The sequence below is a fragment of the Corapipo altera genome, unplaced genomic scaffold (assembly GCF_003945725.1).
Source record: "Corapipo altera isolate COAL_440 unplaced genomic scaffold, ASM394572v1 0, whole genome shotgun sequence".
NCBI lineage: Eukaryota > Metazoa > Chordata > Aves > Passeriformes > Pipridae > Corapipo > Corapipo altera.
In genome coordinates, this window is record NW_020884872.1 from 10,896,260 (window position 1) to 10,914,397 (window position 18,138).

General features: G+C 36.7%; 1 protein-coding gene across 3 annotated transcripts in view; it reads right to left on the reverse strand.

Annotated features, from left to right (window-relative positions):
- Nucleotides 1-3,262: 3,262 nt before the first annotated feature.
- The window catches only part of IL1RAPL1 (interleukin 1 receptor accessory protein like 1), a 697,887-nt gene continuing 683,011 nt past the window's right edge, over nt 3,263-18,138 (reverse strand). For all 3 annotated transcript variants that reach the window (XM_027636621.1, XM_027636637.1, XM_027636628.1), the window contains 2 exons: nt 7,812-7,982; nt 3,263-6,554 (listed from right to left, as the gene is read on the reverse strand). In XM_027636621.1, the coding sequence (XP_027492422.1) occupies nt 5,836-6,554; nt 7,812-7,982 (890 nt within the window). In that variant the 3' untranslated portion in view covers nt 3,263-5,835. The remainder of the gene's footprint in view (nt 6,555-7,811; nt 7,983-18,138) is intronic.

Sequence of the window (18,138 nt, forward strand, 5' to 3'; positions counted from 1 at the left end):
ATAGGATAGGATAGGATAGGATAGGATAGGATAGGATAGGATAGGATGGAAATTTCTGTGAGAGCTCTCAGCTGTGGTGTTAGCTGACTGAGATGGGAATTTCCTGTTAGTGGATTGCACACTAACCCAGCAAGCTGACCTCTTTCTCTGCTCAGTGCTACCTTTTACTTTGCACGTGGAACAAATGGAAAACACTGTTTCAGAGCTGTTTCCACTCTTCCAGTTAATTTGCAATAGAGTACCTGTCCCTCGACATCTAATAGTTCTCAAGTTTACTGTCATTAACATTAAGACTTACTGCCCACATTCCCTGTATGCTGCCTGTAGCATGTAGGGCAGTGGTGATATTTGAGTCTGTGGCTCCTTCTGCACCCACCTGACATAGGAGTAACTAAACACGAGGCCAAAGGGGCCTGTGCTCTCCTTCTCCGTGCACAGGCACACATGTTCTCCCCACTGAGGAGCTTCTCAGTCACAGCAATGCAGTGGAGCCCCTCCCTCTGGTTTGCACTTTATCTGTCACTGAGTGTGTTTGAGAGTATGGGTTTGATAAGAATTAATTTTTCCTGAATGATTTTGTATTTTTAAGAAGAGCTAATATTTGATAAAGAGAGAAAGAGAAGGTTAAAAAGCTCATCAATTTTATTTTTTGAATAATTTGTGTGTTCCTTTTGTCATATCTTGATGCTGAGACATGTCTTTATAAAAATATCAATAAAATCCTCATCAAATTCTTAGCTCTCAAATTTTACTTCAAATTGTTTTTCTAATGCTAGTGACCCAGCAAAGAAATATTTGTAGTTCCCATAAGATCAGTACTAGATAATCTATTTTATTTAACATTTAAATTGTAGACAATCATGTTGCTTTTAATCCCCACAAATAAAAGTATTTTTAATTGACTATTAAATGTTTCTGAAATTATGTTATCTAAGGTATTCGATATTTACTGTAAGAATGGTAATAAGCTTTTGAAATGAGGCTGTTTGCAATTACAAGCTGAATACTTCCCTTTAAGAGCCCTCAATCAAAATGTACTAATTTTTTAGTAATCTGAACAGCTCCAGAATTTCTATGTTTTCCAAAGAAGGTATCAGACCTGCCTTTGCAATTTCTTCTTTGACTGCTTCATAACCCTGTGGACTCTAGGCCTTCTACCTGCAGAGCTTATTAATCCAGAACAAAGGTTTAACTTTGTCTTAAGCAGAAGTTAAACAAACAGTAGGTATAGGAAAACTCTTAACAGCTGAAACATTTCTATCAATTTCGCTCCCCAAGGCAACAGCTCTGAGTTTTGAAACATCAAGTCAAGGGTATGTGGAGAAGTGTGATGCTGCCAACACATCTTCTTGGAGGATATAGCCAGAGCCAATGGAAAACAGCCCAGCAAAATTACATCAAAAACAACAGCTCAGTGTCCATACTAAATTAAATGAATTTGAAATTAAAAGACACAATGGTGTTCTTTAGCCTCCACTCAGTGGGCTATTTAAGAAGTCGAGAGATGTGTTTATACGAAAAAAAATGCAAGGGAACTTGCAGCATTCATTATACAAGGGGAGTCGTTGTTATGAGATTGCTTACATTTTTTCTGTTGCCAGCAACATTAATCTATTTCTCAGCTGAGAATTGGGTTAAAAAAAGTGTTCTAATAACAGCAAATCAGATAACGGGTGGGTGTTAAGGAATATAGTTACTCTAGATAATAACCTAAGTCTGTTACGGAGATTTTTTTAGCACTGGCAGATTTCTGCCATCCTCTTTATCACAATAGAAGACAAACAAAAATCTCTCTGTGCTAAACTATCGACAAGTAAAAAAATCATTCAGAAGCGTACTAGATGTACAGGGACATATTTGTGTTGCTGGTCTATCTGGATGGCCTCCAAAAAAGCCAGTTGCTTGATGTAGGTCAGCCAGAGTACAGAGCTTTGCATGACAAAAGAAACCACAATACAGTCAAAAAGCTGGTGGGTATTTTGCTCTTTATTCTCCATTGGGCTCTTTTTATTTTTGAACTTACTTTACTGCTGTGATTTTTTTTCTTCTTTGGATTTTCTTTAAACTTTCCTTAGGCTTGCTAGCTTGACATTTTCTTCTTTTTTTTCTCTCTGAGTTTTTTTTTTTTTAATTTAAAAATCAAGAAATCCTGTTTACCAGGCCAGTTTTCCCCAAATCCCACTGCTTTATCTATAATTTAAATGTGTCATTAATGCTCAATATCCAAATAAAACTTCGTGAATTTTTATCAGTTGGGTATAACAAGCTTTCCAATTATTTTGAAGTTGATTGTCACCCATTATGTAACACACACATGGTTTTCACAGCTGTGCAGTAATAGAAAAATCTTAGTTTGCATCTAAGCCTAACAGTATTTAGCTCTGAACCAGATCATATTGAAAGTGTTTGATGTTGGCTGCCAGGTGAGAACTGGGTCCCTACTAAAATTCAGAAAACATTTGCTGCTGCTTTCCTTGCAGGCAAGATTTCAGCTTGTCACAGACTGCAAATATGAATTCCTTTTCTCTTTGCTTTTCCAATTTTCCTCTCCCACACAAATCAATCTTGCACTCATTCAACTTTATTAGATTTACTCTCAAATCATGCTGCTGCAACTGAGAACAGAATCAGACCCAGCAACGTACTTTGCCTTCAAGATAATTAGCTGCATACTATACAGTCTCCCGTTTCTGTCCAGCTATAAATGCTGTCTGGAGAGCCTATATACCAAATTTACACAAGTTGTGCAACAAAGTCCTTTAGTTTTATAACAAAGACTACCCTGATTAGAGAGAGTCTTATAAAGATGGAGCACCACACTTGGATAATTTACGTGCATAGAAACCACATACAGACCCAAAGTTACTGACCAGGCAGAGTAAGTTTTTCTGATCATTGCACTGTGCAGTTTTTAAAATAAAGTGCTATTTGCTTATGGCTAAACCTTATATGTGGCTATTGCATGCACAGTTCAGGCTGCATTGTCAAAAACCGGAATACTTTCATCTAAAATGATGGAGCCTAAGCACTAGGGTAATGACAGTTTTTGTTGGTTTTGGTTTGGGTTTTTTTTTTTTTGATCCATTTTATTTTGCGTTCCAATAGAATTTTTGTCCAAGAAAGAGCACGTGAGCACACAACAGTTTCCTTCCCTGTTCCCACATCGAGCTGTTCACAGAAGAGGAATACTAAGGAGGAATTTTTCTAAAGCCATAGACAACCTCTCTTTTTATTTCAGGTTTTGTTTTGTGGTTTGTTTCTTTTTGTTTGTTTGTTTTTCTTATATTTGATATTATGACAAAGCACTAGAAGAACAACTTTTTTTAAGTAGTGTGAATATCAAATAGTATCCGTCAATCCCTGAATCATGCTTTTCAAAGTGCTTAAATCTACACTAAAAATAGAACAACATAAAAGTACTTCCCATGTGGCTAAGAAAACACCTACCAGTTGTCTAAATGTAACTGTGGTCAGATAATTAAATCCTACATTTATTCCCCATCCCAGTCTTTACTCCAGGGTGTAGAAAGGTGAAGAAAAGGGGAAAACAATAATGCATTGCTTTCAGAGGATATTGGGGTATTTGGCAACCAGATGAATGAAGGAAAATCCCATCAGTGCCTGACAGGTGTCTGTAAGAGCAAATAAATGATAGTTTTCTTACACTATGAAAATAACCAAATGTGCAAAAGTCTCTTAAAATTTTATCTGACTTGGCAGCTTCATTTCCATTTTGTGGATGTTTGGCACATGTCCAGAGAGAGACACCGTAATAAAGAACAGATTGTAGAAAAGGGCTTGAGCAAAATTGCGAAGAAATAAACATTTCTAGCAAATAAAACTCAGTGCACATCTCAAAGGTCTATTAGCTTCTCATGCAGATACCGAGATTTCTTGACTTTCACAACAGGAGCATAGTCATTTCCTCCCACACTGTCAGTTCTGGATTACTCCCACAAACATCCCCCAAACTGCAGTTGCCCTGCTCACTTCTCATTAAGAAGACCAAAATATTATATGCTATACTTTTCTCGTTGTGACAATCAGGATGAACAAACCCCACACATTCATTATATTGTTCAATACCATTCAGCTGCCATAAAAATACCTAAAGCTAATTAATTACCTAAATAGACCATAAGGCCTGTTTGCCAGGACACCAGTTACATTTCTGCCAGGGTAAATCAAACCCATGACTACATGACAGTGTGCTGCAGCCAGCAAATCTACTTCTCTTTCTGCTAGGAGGGACTAGCAGAGAGCTTGGCCTGAATATGTTGGAGAGCTGCACCAGTCCTCTCTCTTTCTAAAGCCAGAAAGGACTTTTCCATTATTTAAAACATAAATATGAGCAAGGTGCTTATTTAATTGGTCTTAAAGATGTCAGGATGTAAACACAGTGGTGGATTTTTTTTCTTCCCTGTCAGCCATGGTACATGCATTATTTGCAACTCCTCAAAGATAGAATCATACATAAAAATAAAACTAATTTATTTATTCATTAAAGTGAATAAATTGGTTTTAATACTTCCAGGTCTGATTTAAATATTAATTTTGTATAAATAAAGTTTATTCTGAAAACAATTATATTTCTGGTATTCATGTCATTTTTTCTGCCTGAGTTCTTACTGAAATCATGTTGAAATTAATAAAGTTTTATTTATCGTTACAAGCTAAAACCAAATGAAAGAAGAGTTCTTAATCCTGAATATAGCATTTCAAAGCAAATACAATTTTTGGAACATTAAAATACAAGGGGACTCTGTAATCCACAGCAAAATAATGTTTTGCTCTTACTTTTTTTGAAAATAACAATTTCTATAATACAAAGTGACAAACCATCTACAATACTGTCTTTTTATTCCCCTTTGGTTTGGAAGTCATCACTGTACATATCAGCAGGACTCTCTGCACTTCAGTGCCTATTGCCTCACTTGTCTTACTTGCCTGACATTTGCAAATGACGTCATTTGCAGGATTTAGAAAGGGGGAAAAAAAATTAAATATTTGAAAAATAAAATCCACAACCACATTGATACTTTTCCAGGATGTGTTAAAAATAGGGTTTGCTTTTATATTTATAAAAGGAATACAATCAAGTCATTCATAAAATAATAATTAAAAAACAAACCCAAGAAAACAAAAAACAAACCGGCTCTAGTTTCTACTCACTCTGTAGTGACTACTGTGAAGCAACCGATACAGATTGGGTATATTCTGTGGTTTGGCAGGTATCTACCAAGTTACATGTTAGATGGTCAGACTGTAGTGTTACCCCAAATTGGGGTCTTTGTAAGGGCGGGGAAGGAGCAGTGCACATTACGGGAGTAGAAATGAAACTGGGGCTCTCAGTGAGGGTTGGGGTCCTTCTAAAAACAAATACTCTCCAAAAGAAGTGAGCTGCAGCAGGCATGGCCTTCAGGAATCAGGCTAGGCAGGCCAACAAAATGGATGGTGCTTCTGATATCAACATAGCTTTGTCCAAGCATTCCCAAGAGAGGTTAAAAACAAACAAACAAAAAAACTAAAACTATACTAATGAAGCAAAAAAGTTTCCTATCTATACAGCAGTCTCTTCTTTTAAAAAAATGTAAATATACAAACTCTAATGACATATAAAACAAAGTCGAAAATGTGAATGGGAAGAGACATGGGTAAAACAGGAAGACTGATGCTACAAAGAAATTGCAAAAACATATGTACAAGACCCTGTTTTTCCTCGTATGTTATCGATTGTAATGCATGTTTAACAGCAGCAGTCGAGGATGTAGTTCCAGGCACCAGACTGCAGACTCTGCTCCTATTCAAGGGGGTTGACAGCCCCTTGCATCTCGGTCACCAGATGACACTGGATATACTGGTCTCCCGTGGCAGGAGGGGCAGTATGGCACTGTTTGTGTGAGCTTCTTCTGGGTTCTGCTCCCTGTTAGTTTTTGTCTGTGGCCGCTGCCCGTTTATAAGTGTCATAGGGATGTTGCAGTAGGTGTGCTGGTTACCTATTGAGGTAAGCGGCAGGGTGCCGGCAGGAGGTACATCGTATTCATAGCTTCGATAATAGTGTTTCTGGCGCATCTGTGAGTGATATGTGTTATGAAAGGTGGAGCGCAGGTCTGGATGGGCAGTGGCAAGAGCAGTAGAGGTGGCAGCAGCCATGGAAATCGCGGAGACTGTCTGCAGTTCCCCAAAGGGCCCCTGCTCACTGACATCTAAAACCTGCTCATTTGTGATGGGTTCAATCCTCTTAAAAGGCATTTCGTACTGTAAACGTTTCCAGAACTTGGAATTCAACTTGTTGCATTTTGGTCCGTGCCATTTAATTACAGTGAGGAGCTTGATGGTATGTTTTAGGGCCTCAACCTCCTGGTAGTTCATAACTCCTCGTAGTTCACTGCATTCAATCAGTATCACTTTGATTTCTCCCGTGACTAACATATTTCGAAGCCTTGTTTCCAGTTCAAAGATGCTCCAACCTCTTCTTACCACATAACTTGGAGTCATAACGATGATCAGTCGCTTGCTTTGGTCTACACATCTTGCCACATCTTCAATGTAGGCTACAAAACAAAACAACTGCTCAAAAAACAATCTAAGAAAACAGACTGGCTAGAAACAACAGAGGCAAATCCCTGCTCCCAGAAGATCTCACTGAAAAAACATCACTTGCAAATGTACCAGGCTGGCTTGGAAGAACATGGTCCTGGGCAACCTGCTCTATGAGGCCCTGCTTGAGCAGGGAGGTTGAACAAGGTGATCTCCAGAGGCCCCTTCCAACGTAAAGCATTCTTTGATTCTGAGAAACATCTACTCCCACTTGTGCTATGGATTGTGTTTGTTCATGAGTTACAGTTTTGTATCATTATCTGTGTTGAAACAATTGTGTTCATCACGATTTTTTACTTTAAAAAGGCAAAGTCACCCAGATAGACAGCAGAGCAGCATCTATGTGCTTTAGGAGTTCAGTCTCAAACTCAAATGATACTCTGTGGTGTAGGGTAGGCTTAGATTCTGCTTTTCCTTCCATGACCCCACCACACACAACAACAATGTTGTCTTCTGCAAATTAGTGTCTAGTTTGCTGTAGGTTTAAAAAATATCCATGAGACTGTTCGAGCTTTTCCTATACCAAGCATCCCTTATTACCTTTAGAAAAAGATATTGAACTTAGTAGCTGACTATATGGTTACAGTGAGCTTATGAAGAATACTAGAACTTAAAAACCATTACCGTACTTCTGCTGGAATAGGTGAGAGAAACATGAAAAAGATCTACTTGTACGAATCAATTCTAATTTTCAGTGTCTGAGAATGATCAAGTATATCCACTACACATTTATCTGCAGTGGCCACTGACAGAATTCACTATTTTTCTGTGATGTAAATTTTATTAGTCAACCATTGCCTTAGTCCAAACACAACTTTTTCCTTTATGTCTTAATTTCTGTAATATGTAGAATTACGGATATCTTTTCAAACAATCTCTAAGGAACTGAAAACGACAAACTCTGTATTCATTCCTAGAGATGCAAGCTCTCAAAAAAACAGTGAAAAAATGAGTCTTTCATTACCGTTATTTACGCATGCCCTTTCTGCACTATCTCACCTTCAATCAGAATAATGCAATTGCTAAATAATAATCCTCTTATCTTGGAAATATACACTAAGCATGTCTGTTGGTTTATCTTTGCCGTTCTCTAAGACAAGGGAGAAAAGATGGCATTCTGAAGGAGTAGATATAGAAAAGAGACTCAAACAATCACTGCAATCACTGCATTGGCTGTTTAGAAAATACACAAGAATAAGGACATGACTTACTTCCTGTGGGAATCAAATCTCTGTCTGGGATGAACAACTTGTATCCATAATGCTTTTCAAGCATATCTGGTAGGATCTCAAGAGCAAATCTTTCTTCTTCTCCAGTTTCCTGATTCCACTGGTCAGGATCCACTTTGGTATAAGATAGATATGCATCATAGTCTTTGTTGTCTAAGGAAAGAGACAAATTAAGTTAGTCTGTTCATTATTTTTCCAGTTTTCCCAGATATTTCCCCAGGTGTTATTTCTGGGAAAGTTTTCCCAGAATAAGAAACTGTTTAGATAAAGAGGTAAGCTTTCACCCCATGTCCAGATATGAATCCATCCAGCTTTCTTGTTTCACCCCGTAGAGGTAATCCTTATTTACACAGATGCAAGGAAGGAAGGGTCCATATCCATACACAGAAGTCAGTTTGTGCACAAACATTTGCGTAAGAATCTGGATGAAGGAAATCCACTCAGCTGCAGAGTGACAGCTCATGAGCACAAAAGTCACTGAAAAGAATTTGCATTCTTCTCTAGCTTTAAAAGGGGAAAGAAAATCATGGAGATACCTAAGATAATGTGCAATTGTCTCTGCTGCATAGTAAAAACATTTCAATCTTGCCAGACTTTTAGTATAAATTTAGGACCTGAGGCTGTAGTGTTCTACGTGTATGTGTAACTTGCCTTGTAAAACTCTTTGGCTCTCCAGGTCTGAAATTATTGCCAAGCTTAAATCTTTGCAGCAACAACTCCCGATAATGCAGTTTAAGTCTCTTGAATTCTGTGCACTTACATTTGCAAATTTAATGTTGCATTAATGTACATTTCGTTACTTAATAGTGTGTTACTTCACTTCAATATGAGAAATAACCATGCCTGTTTTTCAAATGTGCTTGGTGTGCCTACTTGAAAGCCTGAATCAAAAGAGTTACCATTAATTTTCATTAGGAGGTCAATAATGCCAAGTGCTCTGGAACTAATTCAGTGGAATAAGAGGTCACGTTTTGACTTTTGTTGTGAAGAAAGCAGAGAAAAATCAATGACAAGAGTAATGAAATGTTAACATCCTTCGAACTCTCTTGACAACATTATGCACAGACTACCAAGAATATCAATTGCTTTTAAAAGAGACCTGATTAAACACTCTAAACACTGTGTGTCATAAATAATGTTATATTCAGTAAATGTTGACTTCAGTTATTTATTGAATCACTCCTTTCTTCACTTTACATCTTTTTGTAGTCTAGTAGCATTATTTAGAAAAGCCTGCCAACTGTAGGTGAGTGCAAAAAGTCTAAAAATGGAATTAATGAAACAGTGCTAATCTTGAACAGTCCCCTCTCCCTTCTGAGCAACCATGTGTACTAGGCCCATTAATCTTTGCAGATGACAAAACAAACTTGGTTGTACTGTTATTACTTTCAAACTTCCTGCACATCTTTTGTGTGATATCTGTTGGATTTTTATATCCACAGAAAAAAAAAAAAAACCTAAAACAAATAAAACCAACAACAACAACAGCAAAAACAGAAAAATAAGAAAAAGAGGAGTATTGCCTTCTATGTTTCACACTTTCCATTGTTTTATTTTGGAGTATTTGTGAAAACATATTCTTTAATGGCAGACAAATGTCTTGTGCCTTTGACCATACCTTAAAATAACACTGATTGGATCAAGCATGAGAGATTACATAGCAGGTTTTTATTTCTATGCTAGGATAGTGCTAACCCAACAACAGAGTTAACACACAGTGAGATCAACAAATACGTGGGGAAATTTCAAAAAAACCACAAAATGATGCTGCTACAAGGTCATTTTCTACTGTCACCTCAGCAACGGTCATGGGCATAGTACATTCTGGAGAGAAGTTGCTCTGTTGAAAGTCTTTGAGTAAAGATGAGAATGTATCATTTCTCAAAGGGATAAATGATAAGAAATAATGCAGAATTCAAACTGTTTTAAAGGCTCAGAGTGTTTTCTGTTTAAATGGTTTCCACGTTATGACTGGGAGGGAAAAACGTTTGTGCTATGCACTAATGCACTTATTTGAAGTACACAGTTTTCATATCAAGGAGGTTCTAGCATTTCCACTAACTACAGTTGCATTATCCTGTATCATAGGGATATCTTCCCTCTCTAGATTTATTGGTATTTGAAGGGCAAAGAATGGTGAGGATCTAGGGTATGTCTACTCAGATGGGTTCAGACAACCATGAATTTATTCAAACTCCAATCCAGCAGGATGTGTAGTCTTGTTCAGGAAACTGTTAGATGTGTCATCGCAATGGTTTCCATGAGCTCTTATACTCTCCGTTTTTTTAAACTTTCTTTGATGAAAAGTAAAACATTCAGTTTACAGCAGAACTATCTTATGTGGTAGTTTTGTTATCTGATAGGCTGACATACTGGCAGAAGCAGACAATTTGCAAAACGTAAAATGTCTGGGATACACAGAACATGTTCACATATATTAGCCTGGTTTTGGCTAACTAAAATTATTCATCACACATTGCCAACTCTGTGAAATATTTTAAGGACTACAGCAGGGTCTTCTTAGCTGAATGGTCCCAGCTACTCCTCTTTGTAATGGGAGGGATTGATGCTTACATTCTAAAGAACACTTCTGATCTTGTGTTTTTCAATGTGCCGTCCCATTGGACTGAAAAGTAGAAATGGGAGTCTCCAGACATCCAGGTCTTACTGCTGGTCATAGTCTTGGAGCCGGGATTCGCATCTTGCCAATCTGCCTGGCCATGTCACATGAAAGCAGGAGGCTCTTAACTTTATTCTCAAACCCTTTGCTTTTCAGCTGCTTTCCTTCTCAAGCAATGCATGCAGGTGGACCCAGACTCCCAACAAGCAAGCAGCCCATCACAACTTCGTGTTTTCTTGAACATTCACTCGAACAAGTACTTTACCCATAAAAATATGTCAGCATATCTGCTTTTTCCAAGAAAAAAACATGTCACCAGAAAACTTCTAATCTGATCCAAATCACACATCAAGGCATAAAGGACTTGATATTATTACTTATACTATTATGTAGTATGATATTTACAGATTTGCCTGTGCAATATGTTCAGATACTGGTTGAATCTAATATTCAATGTCAGAATAACAGTACAAAAATCCAAATTCAAAACAAGGCTGGTGATAAACTAAGATTTTCTTTAAAATGACAATCTCTTTATTTCTGTTCATCAGCAAAAAATTAAGTCTTCTATCTAAGAATTCTTGGAATGAAAATGTGATTGACTGTTGCTTGCACTTGTGCTTTAGATATGGATGATACTATTTCAAAACTGTTTTTGTTAGGCTTATGTGCATCTGCAATAAACTGAAATATAGTTATTCACTTTTTCTTCCAACACTTATTAAGAAAAATACATTTTAATAGCCATAGGTAGGGAAATTGATCATTTAATCTGAAACTTGCTTTCTTTCTTGTGAAGATTGAAAGAAATTACCTATTATCTAAATATATTTTCTTATCTGAAATGACTTAGCCATTTCAGGGTTGTTTTTTTCAGAAACATATCAGAATAAGTTAATCTCGCACTGCTTCCAGGTATGCTGCACAGCTGATTTTTGTAATGGCTGTTCTTTAATTTAGTGAACACAGCTCAATATAACATACCATATCATGCAACAGTAATACTTTAAAACATTTTGGTGTATTAAGTTTTCTCTTCCCGTTCTTTGTGACTTGACAAGTAATTCTCTTCAGTTGCATGGTTTATAACTGCTTTCTTAGGCCTACAGGTAGTAACCAACTAGGACAGAGCAATTAAACTCAACAGCTACCATTTCTGTGAGGTTTTGTTTTATCCATTAATTGAAAATATTGAAATAAATCCCAAAGTACACCTTGCATGGCCAAATTCAACCAGACTCTATGTAAAAAAGTCCTGTGTTATTGTACTGTAGGTAACCATGAGAGCACATGGAAGCTCTGGATTAGTTCATCACAATAAGGTAATATACAGCCTGTGTTCAAGGTGTGATGCATTCAGTCTACAAATGTTTCAGTCAGCCCAAAAATACTGGTACTACAAGAGCTGGGGCAAAACAGTCCATGAGGTACAAACTTTGCCATATAATTTTAACCATTCTATGGAATTAAAAACAAGGACTCAGTAATGATCACGGAGTTACCCTCAGCCACAGGTCTGAAAAAATTGTTTGGATAGATCTCAGGGGTAAACACTGAGGGTCAAATCTCAGCTTCATTAGTAGCACATAGAACCATTACTTCATTTAATGGACCAGGATTTTAGCCAAAGCACTTGTTTCATCGTTGCAACATGCATTCTTTGATGCTGCCCGTTCCTTTTGGTACTCATCCAAATGCAGAATACATTATCATACTCCCTGTAACTTTCTGCAGAGTTAATCCAGCAGAAGTGATATAAATTTTTAGGGGAAGAAGTTGCAAATGCTGCTCATTATTCCAAGGATGTGCTCAATAGCATTGACTTAAAGGCTCAATGTAAGCATAAAACAAAACCCGGACTCTATCTGCATCTACTTTCTCACATGCAAATGGGATCTTTGGGTAAGTAAATTGCTATCAGACATCTAAGAACTCATCTGTATGCATGCTCTCTTAACAACTACACATGAAGAAATTATATACTGGTGCCTACAGAAAGATAGATAAAACTTCTTCTACAGGGACCTTCAAACAGATTCAACTTTGAATTTGCATTATAGATGTACATGTTTTCTAATGATTTCCATGTTGCACTGCAAGAAGCCAGCAGTCTGGGCCTTTGAGGGTTTATTAAACCTTAAACATTGCAGATATTTCGCTAATGGGGCACAGAAAAATTACATATATACATGAAAAATGAAAAATAATAAAAAAAACCTTCCTAGAGTCAGTTTTTTTCTTATCAGCCATGTTCAAGCTGATGACAAATTCTGACTTTTAGCTGGTATGATACGCTTTAGCACAAGACAAATTAATATAGCAAAACAAAGAGAAATCACACAATGTCATATTTCATAGTGAATAATATTTCAATGAAGCTCTAAGACCTAGATGGTGGGGTCAGCCCATGTCTCTGTGCATCCTGAAATCCTCCAGAGCACTTAGCAGTGCCTTCAGAAACACTCAGTGCAGTGAATGCAGCTGATCCTGTATGGGCTGCTCCGCAGCTTAATGTACCCAGCAACACGTTTGGCAGATCTTCCATTTCCAGATCAAGAGGGAACTGGAGAGGTGATTCCTCTCCTTCAACAGAGAACATTCTGGCCTCATAAATACTTGGATACTCAGCACAGGAGTTTAGGAGCAATGGGCTGATTTAACTCAGAGTTTCAGGATTTCAAGGGGAAATGACAGACTGGATTCTTCTAAGTGCTGCAGGGAGCTGGAGCCAAACTGATGCAGGAAGATTTTGTCTTTAAAAAAACACCTTGTGTTCAGGAAAGGCTGCAAAGTATCTTTCAAAATTCCCCAGAGACTGTATTGGCTTCAAAGTTATGGCATTTCTTAATCTGCATTTGTTTTGTTATTTGTGGGGCCACATTTAAGATACATGTTGTCATAGTGTTCACCCTTAATATAATGAAAAAATATACTTTAAATGCTTGGTTGAGTAAAATGCCCAAATCTTAGGTCTTTAAAAATACTTATACTTTTCCTTACACTATTTACTATTGCTTATGAAGCTCACTGTAACATTTTCTATTATTTATAAATGTCAAGCCCTTTAATGCTAGTAAAAATTAAAAACTATCCACACAACTTTTTTCCATGGCAAAATATTTGTTAAGTGTAGCATTCTCTGTGATAGTTCATATCATTGTGTAGAGTGAACAATGTTGAATTAGAGAGAAATTTTGTAAATGCAACACTGGGGAAGAGCTTAAAGGAATGTAATCACTTCTAAAGAGGATCTGGAGTCTTCTCAGCACATCTTAGACCAGGAAAAATTACAAAGTTCATTGTCCTAATTGGCAGGTTTATAAAACTATTAAATCAATTGTTTCTTTTCCCCTTTTTTTTTTTATTTTTCTTTTTAAACTCCATGAAGCCATGTTGAATTTTGTAAGTCTAAAGGACTTGAAAAAATAAAATAAACACCAATTTCAAAGTTGATTCTATACGAACATTTATGAAAATCCCAAGATATTAATGCTGCATTGGATGTTTCTTGAAAATTAGGAGTGATTCCTGGTAGATAAAAATCCAGCCAAAAAATAATAGACTGATATGATTTCAAGTCCAAAATAAATTTGCTCTATAAGTTATATTTTCCCTGGTTTTCTAAAATTACAGCTGAAAAATGTCATGATTGATATATAAGATAGAATATTATATATTTAAACTGAATAAATTATTATTAAAGGATATTTTATCTTATATTTAGTCTGATTTTGTTTTCCTAACTAAATGAAGAGTGTATTTCAAATGTTTCTCGATATTCTCATTAACATGGAAGCTTAAGTTTACCACTGCAATTGAAGACACTGTAGATTCAATATAAAAACCTCATGAAACATTAATATTAGAAGTTGCTCCTGACAGATATGAAAACTTGGAAGTCCTTATAAGGGTTTCAGAATATTAAAAAATAATGAATTTAAATTATTCTTTTGGTTACTGTGATTTGTTTTCAAGTCAAACACCCAACTAAGAAAAAAAGTATTATTAGTAGATATTGAAAGACTGAATGACAACTACACAGCTGGAAATTTAGCATAGCATAGTAGTTATCTCTGAAAGACTGCAAGAAATTAGCTACTATATTAAAAAGCAGAAAGAAACACAAAAAAGAGTGTAAAGTAAACTCTGAAAATGAAAGGATATAGTTTTTTTCTATATTAAAGAAATTTCTTAATAAAAGCTGTCAAGACAATATGTGTTTATCATGGTCCTAATTCAACAAAACAAACTATATAAAGCAACAACCTGTATAAATTACGTGCTTAATTTTAGATGTATTTCTTAGATCTGTTATCTTAGCAATAGCGCTTGTTTCTTAGGACTGTGTAAAGTGTTTTGAAAACCGGAGCTAAGACAGCCTTGACCAACAGCAAAAAGTTAAGTAAAGCACTACAAATATAAACGAAAGCAAGGGAGAAATAGCTGGGAAACAGGCTTTCAATTAGTATGCTGTGTTCATCTCACCTGCCTCAAAAATCTGCAACATGATTTGTCCTTCGATAAAAAAAATCTTCAAAGCTACAACAGGAGATATCTCAATCTTCATCAATTCATATATGATAGTCTTTTTTTTTTTTCTACTTTAAATCCAAACTTTCTAACCTATAAGGATCTCTTAGTTTGGAATCTAAAGTTGTTCTTGGTGATATTTTATTTTATTTTTTAAGATACATTTAACAGATATAGTTCAGATGCTATGACATAGGAAGAGAGAAAAAAGTAGGAATTTTCCTTTGAATTAGCATGTCTCATGCACAGAATCTAGAAAACACCATATTCAGTGGAGACATAAATCGAGTTTTTATTGTTTGAATGGCATTTCAGATATAAATAAATGGCATGAACAAGAAGAGAAGCAGTTTTCCAGCAATAAAATTGTAATTAAATAACAGGAAAATCCATTTTTTTAAATAGTAATGTTTAGAAAGAAGAAAGCTCCATTTTTCGCAGGTGATTTTAATAGAATTTTAAATTGATATTCATAGAGTAGGATTTCTTATCACCACAATTTGCCAATAGCCAATAAGAATACATAAGCAACTGGTGAGGTTGCTATTGCAAACTTATTTTGTGGGTCCCCAGGGAAGATTCTGTAATTACAAAGTCACTAACTTCAGCAGTAATTTCACTCTTGCTATACCTGCATAGCATAATTATTAACACAAGTGCTTTGGTGGTGCTTAAACCAATTGTAAAAGTTATATTTGGAAGTTAACAACTTAGTCATACAGAAACCTTAAGAATCTCCAAGCATTACCATTCCTTGCTGCTTAAGAGCCTCACTGGGATGAAACCCAGGAAGCCACTGAGAAATATATCTCACCTGCTCTTGTCCTGGGCAGTTAATAAGATATTATGTGGGCAATCCCATAGGTTTTATCCACAAACCCTGATAGTCTTTTGCAGCTAAATGATAGCAAGGACAAAAATCGTGATTACTTAAGGACTCCCAGGTGCAACAGAGACATCAAGGAAGAAAGAGTTTCATCAATCTCCTAATTTGAGCATTGATTTGCTTCCCCTCAGAAAGAGTAGAAACTCATCTCTCAAGAAAGGGCAGCCATCCCAGCCATGAAACAGTCAGGATAGATGTCATATATCAAATCCAAGCAAGATTTCCTGAACTGAGAGAGCTCAGCAGTGGCACATTTCAATCTCATGAGGAGTGCTCAGTTTTATTTCAACAATGTGGTGGGAACAACAACAAAAAAATAATTGATAAAAGTAGCCACTTTCAGAGCTGAAAGTGAAACTCAGAGAAACTCCTCAGGCCTGGGCCTGGTTGCCTTCCCTGCTGGCACCTCAGGTGCACAGAGGCTGTGTCGTCCTTAAATCATCAAGGTTTCCATGGCAAAAAAAGCTGAGAATAAGACTGAGAACACCATGGTGAGCTCCTGACCAACAGGAAAAATAGCTGATGGGGCTTAAAGGCATCAAGAATCTTTGTGAAGGTCATCATGTAAGCAGTTAAGCAAAGCTCTCACTTTCTAGTTATCAGCTGCCTACAGCTTTTATTTTTATTTGAGCCTTAAGCTTGACTTCTAGTCAGCATAGCTATGAGAAAGGATATTTATGTGAATTCCATTACAAAATTATTTGCAACACATTTGGTCAGACTGTGTCTTTAATTGCTACTTTTTTGCCAGCATCCTAATCTAATTTTTTTTCTTTTATGATAGTGTTCACCCTTTCTTATTAATACCTTCATACAAAAACTTCCATCAATTTAAATGATTACTGATGGACCCAGGTAATGGTAGGGGAAGATGCCTGTAAATTGTTTCTACTGATAGCTGTACCATATGCTCTTTCGTCTGAAACTGGAATTTGGAATGTAAACACATGTAGAAGTTCATGATTCTGAGTAATTTTGCCTATCTGACCATGTTCAATGATTTTCAGCCCATCATCTGTAGACTTCTGGATTTATCCTTATAACATACCTTAAAACTGGCATCCGCATATACCCTGGAACCTGTCAGGTCTTGAAATGGCAAGAAAAAATTGAAGATAGCTATTTTGGTCACTTTGAGCCTCCTGTCCACTCTAAGGCAGCACCAAAACTGGCTCTCCTTAGAGAAGTGGTCTGAATCCCCCCCTCCACCCTTGCTGTGTCTGCTGTGGTGCCTGGGAACTGGTCCTTGCATGATTTGGTGAGCAGAAACAGTATAACACAGGAGAAAGTTGTCCCAGGTGAAATCATGGGAAAGTTTCCACTGATTTTAAGGTGCCAAAAGTCAACTCATACATAGACAAAGAGCAGATTGCTATACAGTGGTAATACTCTTCTGATACAAATAGCCTTTTAAGGTCACTGAGTGCAAGGTAGAAAGATGTCAGGGCATGTGTTGATAGCAGGTACTTGCAAATAGTTATTTGCATTTTCACTCTTCTCTGTTAAATTACTATACTTTTTTCATAAAGTCATTTAAAAACTCGGAACGACAGTAAGAGAAGGTCCTTGGAAGTTAAAAATACATAAAAAGCAACTGCTAAAACACTCCACAGAGAATGAACATGGTATAAAAATCCCTTTTGTTGGATCTCATTGTACAGCAAAATAGAAGAACTCATCACTTCTAAAAGTGGCTTTCACTAATAACGTGTTCGTCCCTAAAGTGTACTTTATGGACAAGGCTTTTTAAAACAAGCTTTTAAGTTTAAAGCTGCAAAACTAAAAAGATTGCCTGACATTTGACAATGATTAGCCCTCTGAAGTTCCCAGTGAAGTATCTATTTGTGAAAATTTTGTTGTTTTACCAATAGCACTGACATTGCTTTGTTTGCGTAGCATTTCGGGGTCCCATCTTTATTGTGTATGTGGAGAGATATTAAACTGAATTTTTCTTTTTAAACACATTTTGGAGTTTCTGGCCACCAAACAGGTAATGGTGAGTTACAGCTCTGAAATGCAAAGTCATGCTAAACACCTGCTGTTTTGCCAGGGGTCAGAATGTTTCTCTTGACTGTGTGCTCCAGCTACTGGGGAGAACTGTCAGACATTCACGATGAGGTGCCCTGACTAAACCAGCACACCGTGCTGCTCTGCACTAAAGGACACAGCACATTCCCATCACATAATCCCCTGGTGCAGAGTCAGTTCCCATGTTGCTGGAAAGCACAGGCATGGAGTGAGAGAAGTAATAAAATTATTATATTCCAAATTAG